Source organism: Thalia democratica, chromosome 5, assembly GCF_965202585.1.
Source record: "Thalia democratica chromosome 5, ktThaDemo2.hap1.1, whole genome shotgun sequence".
NCBI classification, from domain to species: Eukaryota; Metazoa; Chordata; class Thaliacea; order Salpida; family Salpidae; genus Thalia; species Thalia democratica.
This window is the reverse complement of record NC_139169.1, coordinates 78,172,770-78,188,009: the sequence shown is the minus strand read 5'-3', so window position 1 is coordinate 78,188,009 and position 15,240 is coordinate 78,172,770. Positions and strand designations below refer to the sequence as shown.

At 25.7% G+C, this 15,240-nt stretch overlaps 1 protein-coding gene across 3 annotated transcripts; it reads right to left on the bottom strand.

The window, feature by feature from the left end:
- Window positions 1-604: 604 nt before the first annotated feature.
- Window positions 605-13,332, bottom strand: LOC145836974 (uncharacterized). 3 transcript variants are annotated; one of them, XM_082944741.1, is made up of 8 exons: window positions 13,220-13,332; window positions 12,910-13,008; window positions 11,697-11,750; window positions 11,195-11,293; window positions 4,234-4,374; window positions 3,371-3,446; window positions 1,417-1,641; window positions 605-840 (listed from the first exon to the last, which is right to left on the bottom strand). In XM_082944741.1, exons 1-7 carry the CDS (start codon window positions 13,247-13,249, stop codon window positions 1,430-1,432), a joined length of 711 nt encoding a protein of 236 aa, XP_082800867.1. In that variant the 5' UTR covers window positions 13,250-13,332; the 3' UTR covers window positions 605-840; window positions 1,417-1,429. The 3 variants fall into 3 exon arrangements, with proteins under 3 accessions (XP_082800867.1, XP_082800869.1, XP_082800868.1); XM_082944743.1 differs by having other exon boundaries at window positions 1,417-1,638; XM_082944742.1 differs by lacking the exon at window positions 605-840 and adding an exon at window positions 1,101-1,192.
- Between the last annotated feature and the right edge of the window lie 1,908 nt (window positions 13,333-15,240).

Here is a 15,240-nt window from a genome sequence, read left to right as displayed (position 1 = left end):
AAGCAATTTTATTTTAATATATTATAAATTAATTTAAATCAATTTAATTGCATGCTTAAATTTAACAAGGAAATGTAGGTGATATCAGAAATATGATAAAAATAATTATATATTTTATCAAAAACAAAAAAAAATTCTTTTTTTTTGTGATTTCAGAAACACTTAAAATATAAATTAAATATTTATATGTATTATAAAAGTATTAAAATATATGTATGTATTAAAAAAGTTTGTCATGCTTACATCTAAATGTTAAGAACTTACCTTTTGTACTTCATAAAGCAAGTCTCAAACGTACAAAAAACAGAAAATTTAATAATAAATAAAGAATAGTACAAACAGAAAACACGGAAACATTTTTATCTCAATCAAAATCATTCAAACGTGCAGAAAAATAAGAAAACTAAAAAACTCAGAAATTTAGTTGTGCGTTTTCTTGCTAATGCATAATTGCTATAAGTTGAAAAAAAAACAAATATTCAAACATGATTAAATTAATTTCAATAGGTAACACTTAACATGTACAATTTAAAATGAGGTGCAATTTAAAATCAAATTTAAAATTAAATAAATAAATAGACACCTTGATAAGAAGGGCAGCAAATGAAAAGCACAGACGAAATAAATCATAAGTCCAAAAATTATTTACTAGCAAACAGCAAAAGAAAAAACTTGATATCAAAATAGTTTAAATTGCAATAATTTATAATGCAGATGTCTTGATTGGTGTGTAACAAATTGTATTTTGTTGTAACAGAATTGTTGTAACTCAACTCCATTTAAATTTGATTCAACAATTTCAAAATCGCATCATCTGGAAGTTGGTTTATGACTCTGGTACTTAAAATATTTCAACAAATTTAAAATAAAATACAAAATTATCAAATTGTGTTAACTATTTAATTACATAACTTGTGTAGTTGTACTAATATAAAAGGCATTATAACATGGATTGTGTTTCAAACATAAGCTGATATTTTATTGAAAATCAAGTATTATTTTAAATGTTATAGTATATAAATAGTTACTTTAAGCATTTATCGAACATTTTTATTTACAAAACTTTAAAAATATAAATTAAAAATTGAACTAAATATTGAGTGGATTTGTTATAAAATTTTAATTTATGAAAATCATTCCATATCTTGTTTGTTCATTAATTCCAGTTAGTTTCTTTTTGCACTTAATATTTCTGAAAGTACAAAACCTCAAAAAAAAAACTTAGTTATATTAATTAAACAAAAATACAGCCTATATAAAAAAAAAATATTATCTTGAATACCAAAAAATAGGTTTTAATTAAAACATGTTTTATAGTTTTGTAATTATCCTAGAAATATTAATACACAAATTCGCATTCAACATAGAAATTATCTTAATTTTCAAAACCAAAAACATAAAATTATTAAGACAAACCTCCATTTTTTACTCAGTTTTTCGTAGTTTTGTAAATATCTTCGTATCTCGGCGGGGGCGCTTCGACATCGCTGATTGGTGGAACCGACATTTCCACTTCGCTGATTGGCGGAACGTATCCGCTCTCAGGGCTCATTGGTGGAGCCGACGGTTGCGGATGAGTGGTTTCGTGGAGCAAAGGTTCAGCGTTGAAATCAGCGAAATCACTTCTGGCGTTCGGAGCTGCTAAAATGTAAATATTTACACAAGTTGAATAAAATTTACACAAGTTGAATAAAATTTACACAAGTTGAATGAAATTTATAAAAATTGAATGAAATTTATAAAAGTTGAATAAAATTTATACAAGTTGAATAAAACTATGGGGATAATGAGTCTTGGGATAAAAGCAGGGTTGCCACTCTTTGAGTGAAACTGCGCTGAGTGGCCTTAAACTGTCTTGAGTTTTTTTTTTCAAATGCTTAGAAAAAGAGTTTCAATTCTCATAATTAATAAAAATTAAATTCTTCAACAAAGTTGGTTACAAACTAACAAAATGTTGAAACTAAATCAAGTAACTCTCATTCAAAATCAAGAAAAAACTGTTCTGAGTTTTTCAGAAATCTAAAATTATTTCTAATTTTTTTTATAAATAAAAACCTGTCAATAGAGGGGAATGGGTCAAAATTGCACAAAGACAAAGTTGCACGAGGGCACAAAGTTGCAAGAAGATACTTTTGCACGACGACAAATTTGCACGAGGGTACGAAATTTCAGAAAGACAATTTTGCAACAAGGGTCAATTTTGCAAATGTTTAATTTTTGCACGAGAGTAAAAATCAGAAATAATAATAGATCAAAAAAAACAGAAATAAAAAACTAAAAGATAAATTAATAAAAAATCAAAAAAAAAAATTACTGACCAAAGGTAACAGTCGTAGTAAAAACAAAAAAATTACTAATATAAATTATTTTTAAAAACTTAAAATTAAACAAATAATAATTTGTAAAAAAGTAAAAATAATAAAACAAACAAAGCTACCGACCGAGGGTAAGGGCTAGGGGTAACAGTGATAGTAAAAAAAAAAGTTACCGACCGAGGGTAAGGGTAACAGTGATAGTAAATAAAGAAAAAAATTATATTAAAAAATATATATATAAAAAAAATTAACTTGTGCAAAACTGTCTCTGTGCAAAATTATCTGCTCGTGCAAAAGTGTCTTCGTGTAATTTTGTCCCCTCGTGCAATTTTGCACGCACGTGCAAATTTGACAGCTACCCCAATAGAGATAGTTAATCATGGGGTAAAAGTGCTTAAGAGAAAAAAATCAAAAATTTCTCAATATACGACGGATGAAATTATGGTACACCAGCCATCAGTATTTAGATTAAAAATTAAGTTTTAACCTTTTTGATGCAATCCCAAACAGTCCCACACACTTTATTATTAACACCATAAAAATACTTTTTTAATCTTATAATTCAGTAAAGCTTTATAGCTATTCTTACAAGAACATGTTAATCTAGTTTAGAATACTAAACGATTTTTTGTTACTACAACTTAGGTGTACTGAACCTAAATTTTTCTTAAATCAAACTATAAAGAGTTAGCCTGAGTGTGCAACTCAATAATAGATTAAAAAACGGTAAGTTTTGGCTTCTAGAACATTTATCATTGATTAAACATGGAGAAAAAACAAATAATATAGTACGAGTTTCCATCAAAAATTTCACAATATAAAGGCAAAAGTTTCTTTACAAAACAAAATCAAATTTATATAAAATGAAGAATTATCTTTATTATTGTCTTCTATGCGTAATACATTTTCTTATTCGTTATTTCATCAACAAAAAAAAATAAACTAATACAAAAATAAAATAAATACCTTCGTTATTCTCTTCTATGCGTAAAACATTTTGTTCTGCATTATTTTATTAACAAAAAAATAAATTAATAAAAAAGTAATTAAATTACCTTCATTATTTTCTTCTATAGGTAAAACATTTTGTTCTGCATTATTTTCAGCTGCATTACTTTCAGAATCATCGTCCTGAATATTTTTTTTTCATATAAAAATAGTTATAATTAGTACATTATCTTACTTTTAGATATTAAAAAAAAAGTCACTTAAAAAGCTTTTTAAAGTTTAAAATTGCAATAAAAGTTAATAGTATAACAGTAGAATTTATGTAGTATTTATATCTAAATAACAGTTATATTTAAAATAAAAGTAAACAAATATAACAGTTAAAACTTGTACAAATATGTTTTTAACTTCTAAATATTTTGTAAAATCCATTTGAATTTCAACAAAACTATTTAAGTTGAATAGCTGTATTAAAGTGATTTTTTTTTAATATATAACTTCGATTCATAACTTGATTTTCAACATTAAAAAAAAAATTCAAAAAAAACTGCAAGCTGAACAATACTTATTTTTTGAGAAATATAACAATTATCTTTTAAAAATAAAAACAAAAAAAAATTAGACAATATTACTAAAAAAAGAAAGAAATAATATTAGACAATCTTTTAGTGCAACTATCTGGGTGACATAAAACAAAATGATACAGAGTTAAGCAATTAAAATGTTGGAATGAAGGTAGTCTGCCTCTTTTGATTGAGAAAACTGGACAGTTTTGAAAATTTACTAAATAAAAATAAAAAATGGTTAGGAACCATTAAAAAAAACCACAAAATATCGCCTTAATAATAAATTTCATTTGATAAACGAAAGATCTTTTCAGAGTGATTCGTAAAAGACTGAGACAGTGATTTTTTAATGGTTCCTAACTATCTTATATTTTTATATAACGCAATATTTTAGTACTACTAACATCCTCAGTGATGTACTTTGCAACTGTGACGGTCCACACGACGATCAAAACTGTGTTTACGATGGACGCAATTCCCAGATACAAGTGATTTTGGCTTGCCCACATCGCAATTTCTATTTCCTCCCACTCCTTGTTTTCATACTGTTGATGTAAATTTATTAAATAGAATGTAAGATGTAACGTTAAAAGGCGTTAAATCATGGAGATCCTGATAAGCTAAGCTTATTGGAATATATATCAAAGATGTTTTTGTGTCAAAACTTTATTCCGACTAACGGCGTTTCACTGCTCTCAAATAAATTTAAGAACAGATCTACGGAGTCTATAAGATATTAACACACATTAAAAAAAAACATGTATAATAATGTGTCGCTAACCGAAGCTTCTACTTATACAATTTTATTGGCCTGGTTTATAACGCAACGTGCGCTCTAACTTGTAAAGTAGATGCCCCCAGATAACGCTTAAATTATAGTCGACTTAAATAATCTAATATGACTTACTTACTATTTACTAAAGGTTTAATAAAACAGTTACTTATACTAATTTAAACTGAGTTCGAATCTGTGATAATGATTATATTTACAATGAATTTGCGAAACGAAAAGATGGTAAAATACTGCACTACATTACACTAATAAACCAAATTATCAATTCTTTTAAAAGACGACTAAAAATTAAATGTTTAAACCAAACTCAAAAAGTATTCTAAAATCGAAATCAACTCGACAATAAGATTGAAACCATTAAAACTTAAGTGCAGCGAAAAGCTGCACTGAGTTCAGTCCACTGAAATGCAGTAGAAACTAAAAGAACTCTAAATTACTCGAGATTGTTGAATTTATACTCGCTTGAGAAAAAAGAAGAAAGTAAAAAAGAGACAATTACCGCGTAAGCGGCACAAATGTATAATGTTTATGTGAGTAGAAACTATAAACGAACTTTATGGTTTAAAATCAAAGTTTGGAATAAAGACATAATAATATAAATGTGTCTACTAAAACTACAAATTTAATAAAAGCATATACTAACCTCAAAAAATCTCTTAGAATAGACAAGTTTTAAAATAAAAATAAAATTAAGTTGTGCAGAAGTGTTACGTCATAATAAATTTAACAAACTAATCAATAATTTATGCAGCATAAAAACAACTAGTATTAAACTTATAAGTGATTGTGATTTTATATGAAAATGTTGTGAAATAAATAAGTGCATAAGTAGACAGAGTTATTTAAAGTAGAATCGGTCCTGATAAAATTTATATCGGAAGTACATCAGGTGTTTCAAAGATAGACCATAAACATACTTTTAAAAATATAAATAAAAAACAAAGCACGAGTTTATCGGATTATGTCTGGAGCTTTTTTCACAGGTACAGTAAAAGGCCAAACATGAATTGGAGTATTGTTTCAAAGATCAAACATGCATCCAACGGAGTAAGTAGAATTTGCCCAACTTGCAATATAGAAAGAGCAGTAATTGCAGCAGAACATGGTTGCCACTGATCAAGCTGAGAAAAATTTCCTGACTTTTCCTGACTTTTTACCAAAATTTTCCTGACTTTTCTCAACCAAACTCTTAAATAAAACTTATTCTAAAATACATAATCTAACACTTGAAACTATATAAAGCTTTCATTCTAATTTTAATACAAGTTAAAAACAACAGTTTTTGCTGAATTCTTTCATCAAACTTCCATTACATCACTTAAACCATCTGTGTATGATTGATATATTTGCAATAAACAGCTCTACCAGCAAAATACTTGTATTATTACCTTAAAACACAGCTTGTTTGAAAAAAGGCACAATTTTTTTAGCATTTCCTAGCATAAATGTATCTAGATAAACAAACGACATATAAGGAACTTTCACAACTAAAATCTTAAATCAATAACAAATTTTTACAGTTGAAACTTTTAAACAATAAAGAACACAATTTTTTAAAATTTCCTAGCATAAATGTTTCTAAATAAACGAAACGACATATAAGGAACTTTAACAATTAAAACCTTAAATCAATAAGGAACTTTCACAACTCAAACCCTAAAACAATAACGAACTTTTACAGTTTAAACATTAAAACAATAAAGAACTTAATCAAATAATGTTTTTTTAAATGAATGTACTAAAATTTATTTTTTCTGTTTTTTATTAGCACTTCAACATCTTCATCTAATAAAGATATGGTTTCCTTCATCTGAACTGCATTCCGCTTCATTTTCTTGGCAGTTAAAATCATTTGCCTCATTTTATCTAAATCGCTCTCATCTGCTGCCCCTACACTTGTTGAAGAGAATCTTTTCTCTAAATCAAGCCACAACTTGTGGGCTTCATTTCTTTTCTTTTGGCACTCATTTATTTTTACTTTCATTTATAAAATATTTCCTCTTATCATTTAGTATAAAATTTGTAACAAATAAATATACTCTTATATACTTTAAAACTTAAGTTACAATACAAAAAATACAAACAAACTTAATCTTGACATATACCTCTCTTATAACTTATTTTATAAATTTAAACAACTTTGAAAAAATTATAAAGAGGTAAAGTATACACATTAACTTGTTACATAAAATACTAAACTAACTGCTTCGTTATAAAGAACTCAATTATTTACTTAAACAAAAAACACCTTGATTCTAAAATTATGCTAGTTAAACTTTTGTGAATATATCAGTTTCACTATGGAAGTGTCCTTGCTACAGATCATCAATACTAAAAAGCTTACAAAATCTGCTTGAACAAGTAGGGTACTTGTTCAATATGTTAATAGAAAATTTTTGCAGTTTTGTAAGGGATATTTTACTAATTTATACCAGATGAAGGCATTGGAAATAAAATTAAATATTTTTGTAAACTTTTAGGAAAATTTTGGAGTTTTTTTCTGACTTAAAAGGACTTTTAATTAATTTTTACCATTTGAAGGCTTTGGAAAACAAGGAATTTTGTAAATTTAAACTGAAAAAATCTGACTTTTTTTAAATTTTATTAAATTTCCTGACTTTTTTTCAAAACCCCCCATTTTTTCCTGACTTTTTTGATTTTTTGAAATTTTCCTGACTTTTCCTGATTTCCTGACTTTTCCTGACTGAGTGGCAACCCTGAGAAGATAATGACCTACTTCTGAACAAGCGGCAAGATTTATCAATATTTGTCCCCAAAACCAACGATTCTACTTTAAATAACTCTGTCTACTTATGCACTTATTTATTTCACTACATTTTCATATACAATCACAATCACTTATAAGTTTAATACTAATTGTTTTTATTAAATTATTAATTATTATAAAATCATAAGTTATTGATTAGTTTGTTAAATTTATTATGACGTAACACTTCTGCACAACTTAATTTTATTTTTATTTTTAAAACTTGTCTATTCTTAGAGCTTTTTTGAGGTTAGTATATGCTTTTGTTAAATTTGTAATTTTAGTAGACACATTTATATTTTCATGTCTTTATTCCAAACTTTGTTTTTAAACCATAAAGTTTGTTTATAGTTTCTACTCACATAAACATTATACATAATTATACATACTTTTTTTCTAATGTGTGTTAATATTTTATTGACTCCATAGATTTGTTTTTAAATTTATTTGAGAGCAGTTAAACGCCGTTAGTTGTAATAAATTTTTGACACAAAAACATCTATGGTTAAATAGAATATATGTATATGTTCAACTTTTAAAATAAATTGCTAACATTTTCATGTTTTGTTTATATTTTGGTGGTTTCATACATAAAAAAAACTAATTGGCACCAACAAAAACTTTCTTTTATATACAGCATTTATATGTGAACATTGGAAAAGTGAAAATTCCTAGTCTGAATATACTAGGTCAGGATTTCCCAAAGTGGGCCAAGTGGCCCTTTTGGGGACCATGACAGAAATTGAGTAGGCCATGAGCAGCAAAGGGGCCAAAGGGGGCAGGAAGTCATAATTTGAAGACACTAAATATTATGGGGTTGAAGGGGCCATAACTTTTTTAACTTCTTAAAAGGAGGCTTTTTGAAAAAAAGTTTGGGAAACCCTGACCCAGGTTGTTAAAATAAAAAAATATTTAATTTTGTCCACCTTGTTTTTTGCAACTTGATTTTATTTTGTACAGTTTTGTTTTACCTATTAGGTTTTTTAAACTCTTAAGATAGTTCAGAGTAACTTTTGAGATAAAGGGAATCCTTAACTTCAATTGGTTTCTTATGAAAGTGGCATAAAAAATGCCATAAGTAGATTATTTCAATTAAAATTTAATTTTTTCATCTTTTATCTATTTTTTCAAACTTTTACAGTCGGTCCATTACTTATATTCAATAAACAACTCACACTATGAGCTTTAAGATAATCCCATGTTATTTTTTATCAAAAATATACCTTGGCCACTCTTGGCCTTTTGTCAATGAGTTATGATAATTTTACACGGTACTAAAGATGTAAAAATTAAAAAAAGTCTTAGCTTGAAAAAAAAATTTCATTTAGTGTTAGAAACAAAATAAAATAAATAAAAAAACAATTTATGAACATTTATTATGAGTAAAAATAACTAAAATAGATAAAAAAGTAACTCTTTTCAAAATTATAAACTACTTTCAAAAAATGTATTAATTTATATATTTATTAAATAATATAAAAACAATAGTTTAGACAACTGTTTCGTACATGAAAAATAAAACTTCATGTACTCCTCAGTAAGCTAAAGTTTATTACAATAGTAAACAGAAATTTAGATTTTGAAATTTTTTATAATAATTGTGACGTAGTAATAATACAGTTTATTGTACAGTTAGCTGAGTTTGAAAAAATACACTGTACTTGTTAATTTATGCATTTTAGAAAGTTTGAAAAAGGTTGTTTTAGATAAATGTTTTAAACTATTAGAAAAATGTTTTAAACTTTTAGAAAAAATGTTTTAAACTACTCATGTTTGCAGCTTAAGTTTTACTTTGTTTTAATATTTAGTTAGTTTCAATTTTGCTTAATAAATATTTTTGGTAATGAATGCATATGTTTTGTCTTTCGCATTTTTTGTTTAGTGTTATGTTCTAATCTGATTCATAAATTTCTATTTTTCTAAGTTACAAAGTTTGCAGCCAAATTTAGTATTGAATTTTGGTTTTGTCCTGTTTAATATTTCCCATTTAAATTTTGTAGTCTGTATTGTTATCTTTTAAGTTCCATATGTAAATCGCTAGTTCTGTTGTATATCTTTTGTTAATATTGTTGAATGATGATTTGTGGTTTCTGTATCTTTGTTTGAAAGTATTTCCTGTGGATCCTAAGTACTGTTTTGATGTTTTATTTGATGTAATTGTTGCTTTATATGCTATATTTGACACTAGACATTGGTTGTTTAAAAGGCAAAGTTTTTTACAGTAGTTGCAAAGTTTATCTTTTATGGTGCTTTTATTGTCTATATTGTTTATGATATGTTTAAAATTTTATTGTTGTGTGCTATTATTTTACTTCTGAAATTTATTTCAACTGTATGATATTTCAATTGAATTGCGGTTGAATATCTTATTGTATAACTGGTTTTCGTAAAATAATAAGGTAATCTAATTTAAAAACTGTTTGCCTTTTTTAAAACTTACATTTAGACTAAATGGTGGGTTGAAACAATTGAAAAAGTGGTTACCAAAAAGCATTAATTTTAGCTAATTACAAAGATATCTTAAAATACAATAAGACCACATTACCAACAAGAAAAAAAAGACAAAAAAAAGAGATATCATATTTTTCAACCAACCATTTAGTCTAAACGTAAGTTCTAAAAAAGGCAAACAATTTTTTTATCTGATTACCACATCATTTTACGAAAACCAGTTATACAATAAAATATTCAACCGCAATTCAATTGAAATATCATACAGTTGAAATTTCAGAAGTAAAATGATAGCACACAACAATAAAATATTAAACAAAAACAATATAGACGATAAAAGCACTATAAAAGATAAACTTTGCAACTGCGGTAAAGAACCTTGCCCTTTAAACAACCAATGTCTAGTATCAAATATAACATATAAAGCAACAAAACAGTACTTAGGACCCACAGGAAATACTTTCAAACAAAGATACAGAAACCACAAATCATCATTCAACAATATTAACAAAAGATATACAACAGAACTACCGAACTACATATGGAATTTAAAAGATAACAATACAGACTACAACATTAAATGGGAAATATTAAACATGACAAAACCAAAATTCAATACTAAATTTGGCTGCAAACTTTGTAGCTTAGAAAAAATAGAAATTTATAAATCAGATAAGAACATAACACTAAACAAAAAAGCGAAAGACAAAACATATGCATTCATTACAAAAAATACTTTTTTAATAAAATTGAACCTAACTAAATATTAAAACAAAGTAAAATTTAAGTCGTAAACATGAGTAGTTTAAAACATTTTTTCTAAAAGTTTAAAACATTTTTTCTAAAAGTTTAAAACATTTTTCTAATAGTTTAAAACATTTTTCTAAAACAACTTTTTCAAAACTTTCTAAAATGCATAAATTAACAAGTACAGCGTATTTTTTCAAATTCAGCTAACTGTACAATAAACTCAGCTAACTACGTCACAATCATTATAAAAAATTTCAAAATCTAAATTTCTGTTTATTATTGTAATAAACTTTAGCTTACTGAGGAGTACATGAAGTTTTATATTTCATGTACGAAACAGCTGTCTAAACTATTGTTTTTATATAATTTAATAAATATTTAGCTCCAATTCAATTTGTCAAGCACTATCGACCAAAACTTTTTATAAATCTTTAGTATTGATTTATATATACTTATAATTGTATAAACAATAAAATGAGTAATTTATCAGACTGTAGATTATGAGTCATGTAGCTCATTATACGGCTTTTTTTAGCGTTTACAGATGGTTCTTATTGATAAATAAACTTAACTAATTAAATGAAAAGCCATTCTTCAAACTAACATCCTTTACTTGATCATCGTAAACTCTTTTCAGTTTGAAACATCTAGCCGCCAGAATAATTGAACATATGAGATTTACAATTTTACCAATTGCTATACACTGTTTTGAGATAAGTTAATGTAAAACATTTGTCCTTAAATAAAATTTGAAAACACTAACTTAATTAGAATTATTTAGTCTTCATAAAATTTTGCACAATATGTTTTTTTGTGATGCTTGCAAAACAAAAACTTGAAGGTTGCATTTTTTACAACAACCTTTATATTAGCAGAAAATAAATATAACTTATTATTACTTAGTTACACATCATTACAAACAGAACAATGTTTCACTCTTATATCAAATAATAAGATATCATCAGTTGTTAAAATAGTTCTGAAAAAGTTTAACATGAATAAATGGAAAGTGTTATTGAGAATATAGAAAATACTGAAAAATTTATGGTTTAAAATATTAAATTAAATTTCAAAACTATTAACATTATTTATTCATTAGAACTCACCAACAAGCAAACAGGGGAGCACAGGCAACACTGGCAAAAAAATGCTGAAAATACCTGAAACATATTACATTTGTTTTTACTTGTCTTATTTATTGTTTAAGTTCTAAAAACTAAAAGAATTTTGGGTTTACTTTTTAAAAGAAATGCTTCAAAACTATTGCAAATACACAAAAGCATATGTATTATACTTGCAAAAAAAAAATGCATTGCTTGGAAAACTAAAAACTGTGGTTTAAATTTTTATATTTTGTTTTTACTAACTAAATTTATTGAATACTATGAATACTAATTTATTTAATATGCATTAGTTAGTTTTAACATTTTGAAACAGTAATGTTTTATTCAAAAAAAAATTTAAATAACTTAGATAACACAACAACTTTATAGCTTAATGCAAACAAAAATCTAAAACATTAAAACTTATAAATTAAAATAAATCAACTAAGGTAAAATAACATATTTTCAATTGAAATACTGTCAAATACGTAATAAGACTCTTTATTTGAACACACTATTTTCTTATTAAAAGAGGGCTTTAAATTAAGTTGTAGAATAACATTGCTTTTCAGCTTAGGTAAAAAAAAAATTAACTTTATTAAAACTGACTATTATTATAATTACATGTACCTTATACCAATAGTTGTTTTTCTTAGACAAAATCAGACTGGACAAATATGCTTTTTAATATAAAGTTCAGATGGGAGTGAAATTTTAGATGCATTAGAAAGAAGAACAAAAATAAACAGGTTCATAACTGTACAGTACATTAAGCAAAAAAACTGCAAAACTTAATTTTCTATAAAGAATTGCTTCTGTTAGAGTGTTTGTCTGATTTTGGCAAGTCTAATTTTGTCAAGTGAAAAAAGGACTATCTTTATACCAGGGTTGCCACTCTTTAAGTCAAAAACTGTCCTGAGTGACCTGAGTGACCTTAAACTGTCCTATGTCTTCCTGAGTTTTTTTAATCTTGTTTTTTCTATTACCTTTCAAAATAAATAAAAATCAAGCTCAAAGTATTAAAACTAAATCAATCAAATCTCACTCAAAATATAAAAAATAACATCTGTCCTGAGATTATTAAAAAACCTAAAATTACCAGAGTTTTTCATAAAAAACAAAATTATCCTGAGTCATCATGAGATTTTCAATAACTTCAAAATATCCTGATTGTGTGGCAACCCTGTTATACCAACTAACTTTAAAAAAAACTAACAATTATAGAGCAGGTTAACACAGTTGATACAGTGGCGTCTGCATTGGAAAGAACAATTCCAATGATTAAAACGGTAAGGGAGGAAACAAAATAGGAGACCTGAAAAAAATTATCAACTACAAAATTACTTTTTTTACAAAGCATATTTTAGTTTTACTTTTTGGAGGTAAAATAATTTTCTTTTGATAACTAGCAAAAATGTAGTGTAGCAATACTTAATATGCTTTAATAATATGATAAGTACTGTTTAAAAATTAACATTTAAAAGGTATATAGTTATTTTGAATTAACTTGTTATTAAAAAACTCACAATAACACTCCCGTCAAAATGCTCTCCCATTGGTGCCAAAGGCTACTTAAATATTATTTACTTCACTGCTGATTCATATTTAGCTTTTAAATATTATTTATTTATAGTTTATCCTCAGTTCTGCAATTTTTGACTAAGGCACCAAGGCTAGAGCCGCTTAAAACAGAAAACACAAAAAATAAAAAATAAAAATGTAATAAATTCAATGCCAACATATTAATAAAAATAGAAATATGAACAAAGTTTTTCAGTCATATGACTTACTGTCAGATATATTATCAAAGACTAAATGTTAACACTGTATATTAAACTAACTTACAAAAAAGTTTAAAAAAAATTAGTCAAATGGAAAATTACAAAGCTGGTTTAAATTTTGAATAGGTCTAAAACTTTTATACAACTGTAATTTCAATGTTTTGAGTTTAGAATTTTTATGCTTTAATTACCTTAAACAAACAATTTAGTTTGTTCTTTAGTTTATACTCCTAAGAGTTGCTGTAGGTATAAATAGTATTTCATAGTCCTCCATATCAATAATCACATTACTTATCCTTATCACAAATATTAAATAACATAATTTAATAACAAAAAAATTTACTTTAGTAAATATGTCAAAAATTTTTATGAAGAAATAGTTATTAAAAAATTATTTTAACACCTAAAATTGAGGTATAAGAGAATGGCATAGCATAACTAGAAGGATGTTCTAGATGTGATATGCCTCATTTGCTGCTATTAACAGTAACTTTTTGAAAGCTTAAAGTGTATGCTAATAGTAATTTTAATACTTTCATGGTCTTTAAAACAAAATCCCAGCCTTAGCTTCATCAAAATAGCTGGAGTTAGCCTGAGTGTGTGTAAAAAAATAAGTACGAGTTGTAATAGGTTCTTTACAGATTATTTTTACAAGCAGTATAACTTTAATAAAACAGTTGATTTTATATAAATCAGTTTTAATAATTTAATACTAATTTAAATGGTTTACTTGTTTTTAAGTGCTTTAATGCTTTTACTAGTCTCTAGAACTAGCGACAAAGATTACTAAAAGGCAAAAACAAATAAATAAATAAAAATGTGAACGCTCACAACTATGGCCAATGGATTGGTGTGGAGAAAGACCTTCTGGTCATCAAATTTTACATCATACATTTTATAACACTTTTTGAAAAGCTTTAATTAAAACAATAAAAAAGATACTTAAGATCAATTAAAAATCTATACTATCATTAATTAGCAGTTTTTTTTAATTATTGTTTTTCAAACTTTTTAAACAAAAACGTGGTGTGCACTTTTTTATACCCATTTCTGACAATATTGACTATGGAAACCACAGTCTACCATTGGCACCACTTCGTCTCCTCCCTTCGACTTCAATTTTTACAACCATGTACATTCACATTTTTCTTGTTGCTATTTTTACAAGAACAACCACAAAAAATGCAATATAAAGTTTCATAATAACATAAATAGGGAGAAGTGGTAAAAATGGTGTGAAAAATAAAAAGATTTATCTCATCTTTAAAGATACAAATAAGAATAAAAATGAGTATAAAACAAAAACTGTAAATCATACTATACTTTAATAAAATCTGTAGAATTTCTTTGTGTGTTTTTAAATATTTTAAAAAAAAATTAAATATTCAGTACTTCTAACATATGTTATAACTCAAGTATGGTTGCTAATTCTCATAACTATAATGTTGTAAAAACTTAAGGCAATGTAAACATCTACGTAAATGAATTAATACTTTTTAATTTACAAACAGATTTTAAAGAATACTTAATAAATAACTAATAAACTTTACATAAAAACAAGTTAAAAAGTAAAACTTAATTTCTAGAGTAAACTTAATAATACATCAGGAGAAAAAAAATTATAATCAATAAAAAAAAACACAATAAAAAAAAATGCTACTAAATAATACTGCATATACTTAAAAACTTTTATTACTTGTATAGTGGACTCATCAGGTGCTTTTTTTTCAAAAATAATATTAATAATAAAAGAAGAAAATGAGGTG

Coding starts and splice junctions, on each gene's coding strand:
- LOC145836974 (XM_082944741.1), bottom strand. CDS start 13,249: ATGGGAGAGCATTTTGACGGGAGTGTTATT. Junction 11,751..12,909: donor TGTTAACCTGCTCTATAATT/GTTAGTTTTTTT, acceptor AATATGTTTCAG/GTATTTTCAGCATTTTTTTG. Junction 11,294..11,696: donor GCTCCCCTGTTTGCTTGTTG/GTGAGTTCTAAT, acceptor ATCTCAAAACAG/TGTATAGCAATTGGTAAAAT.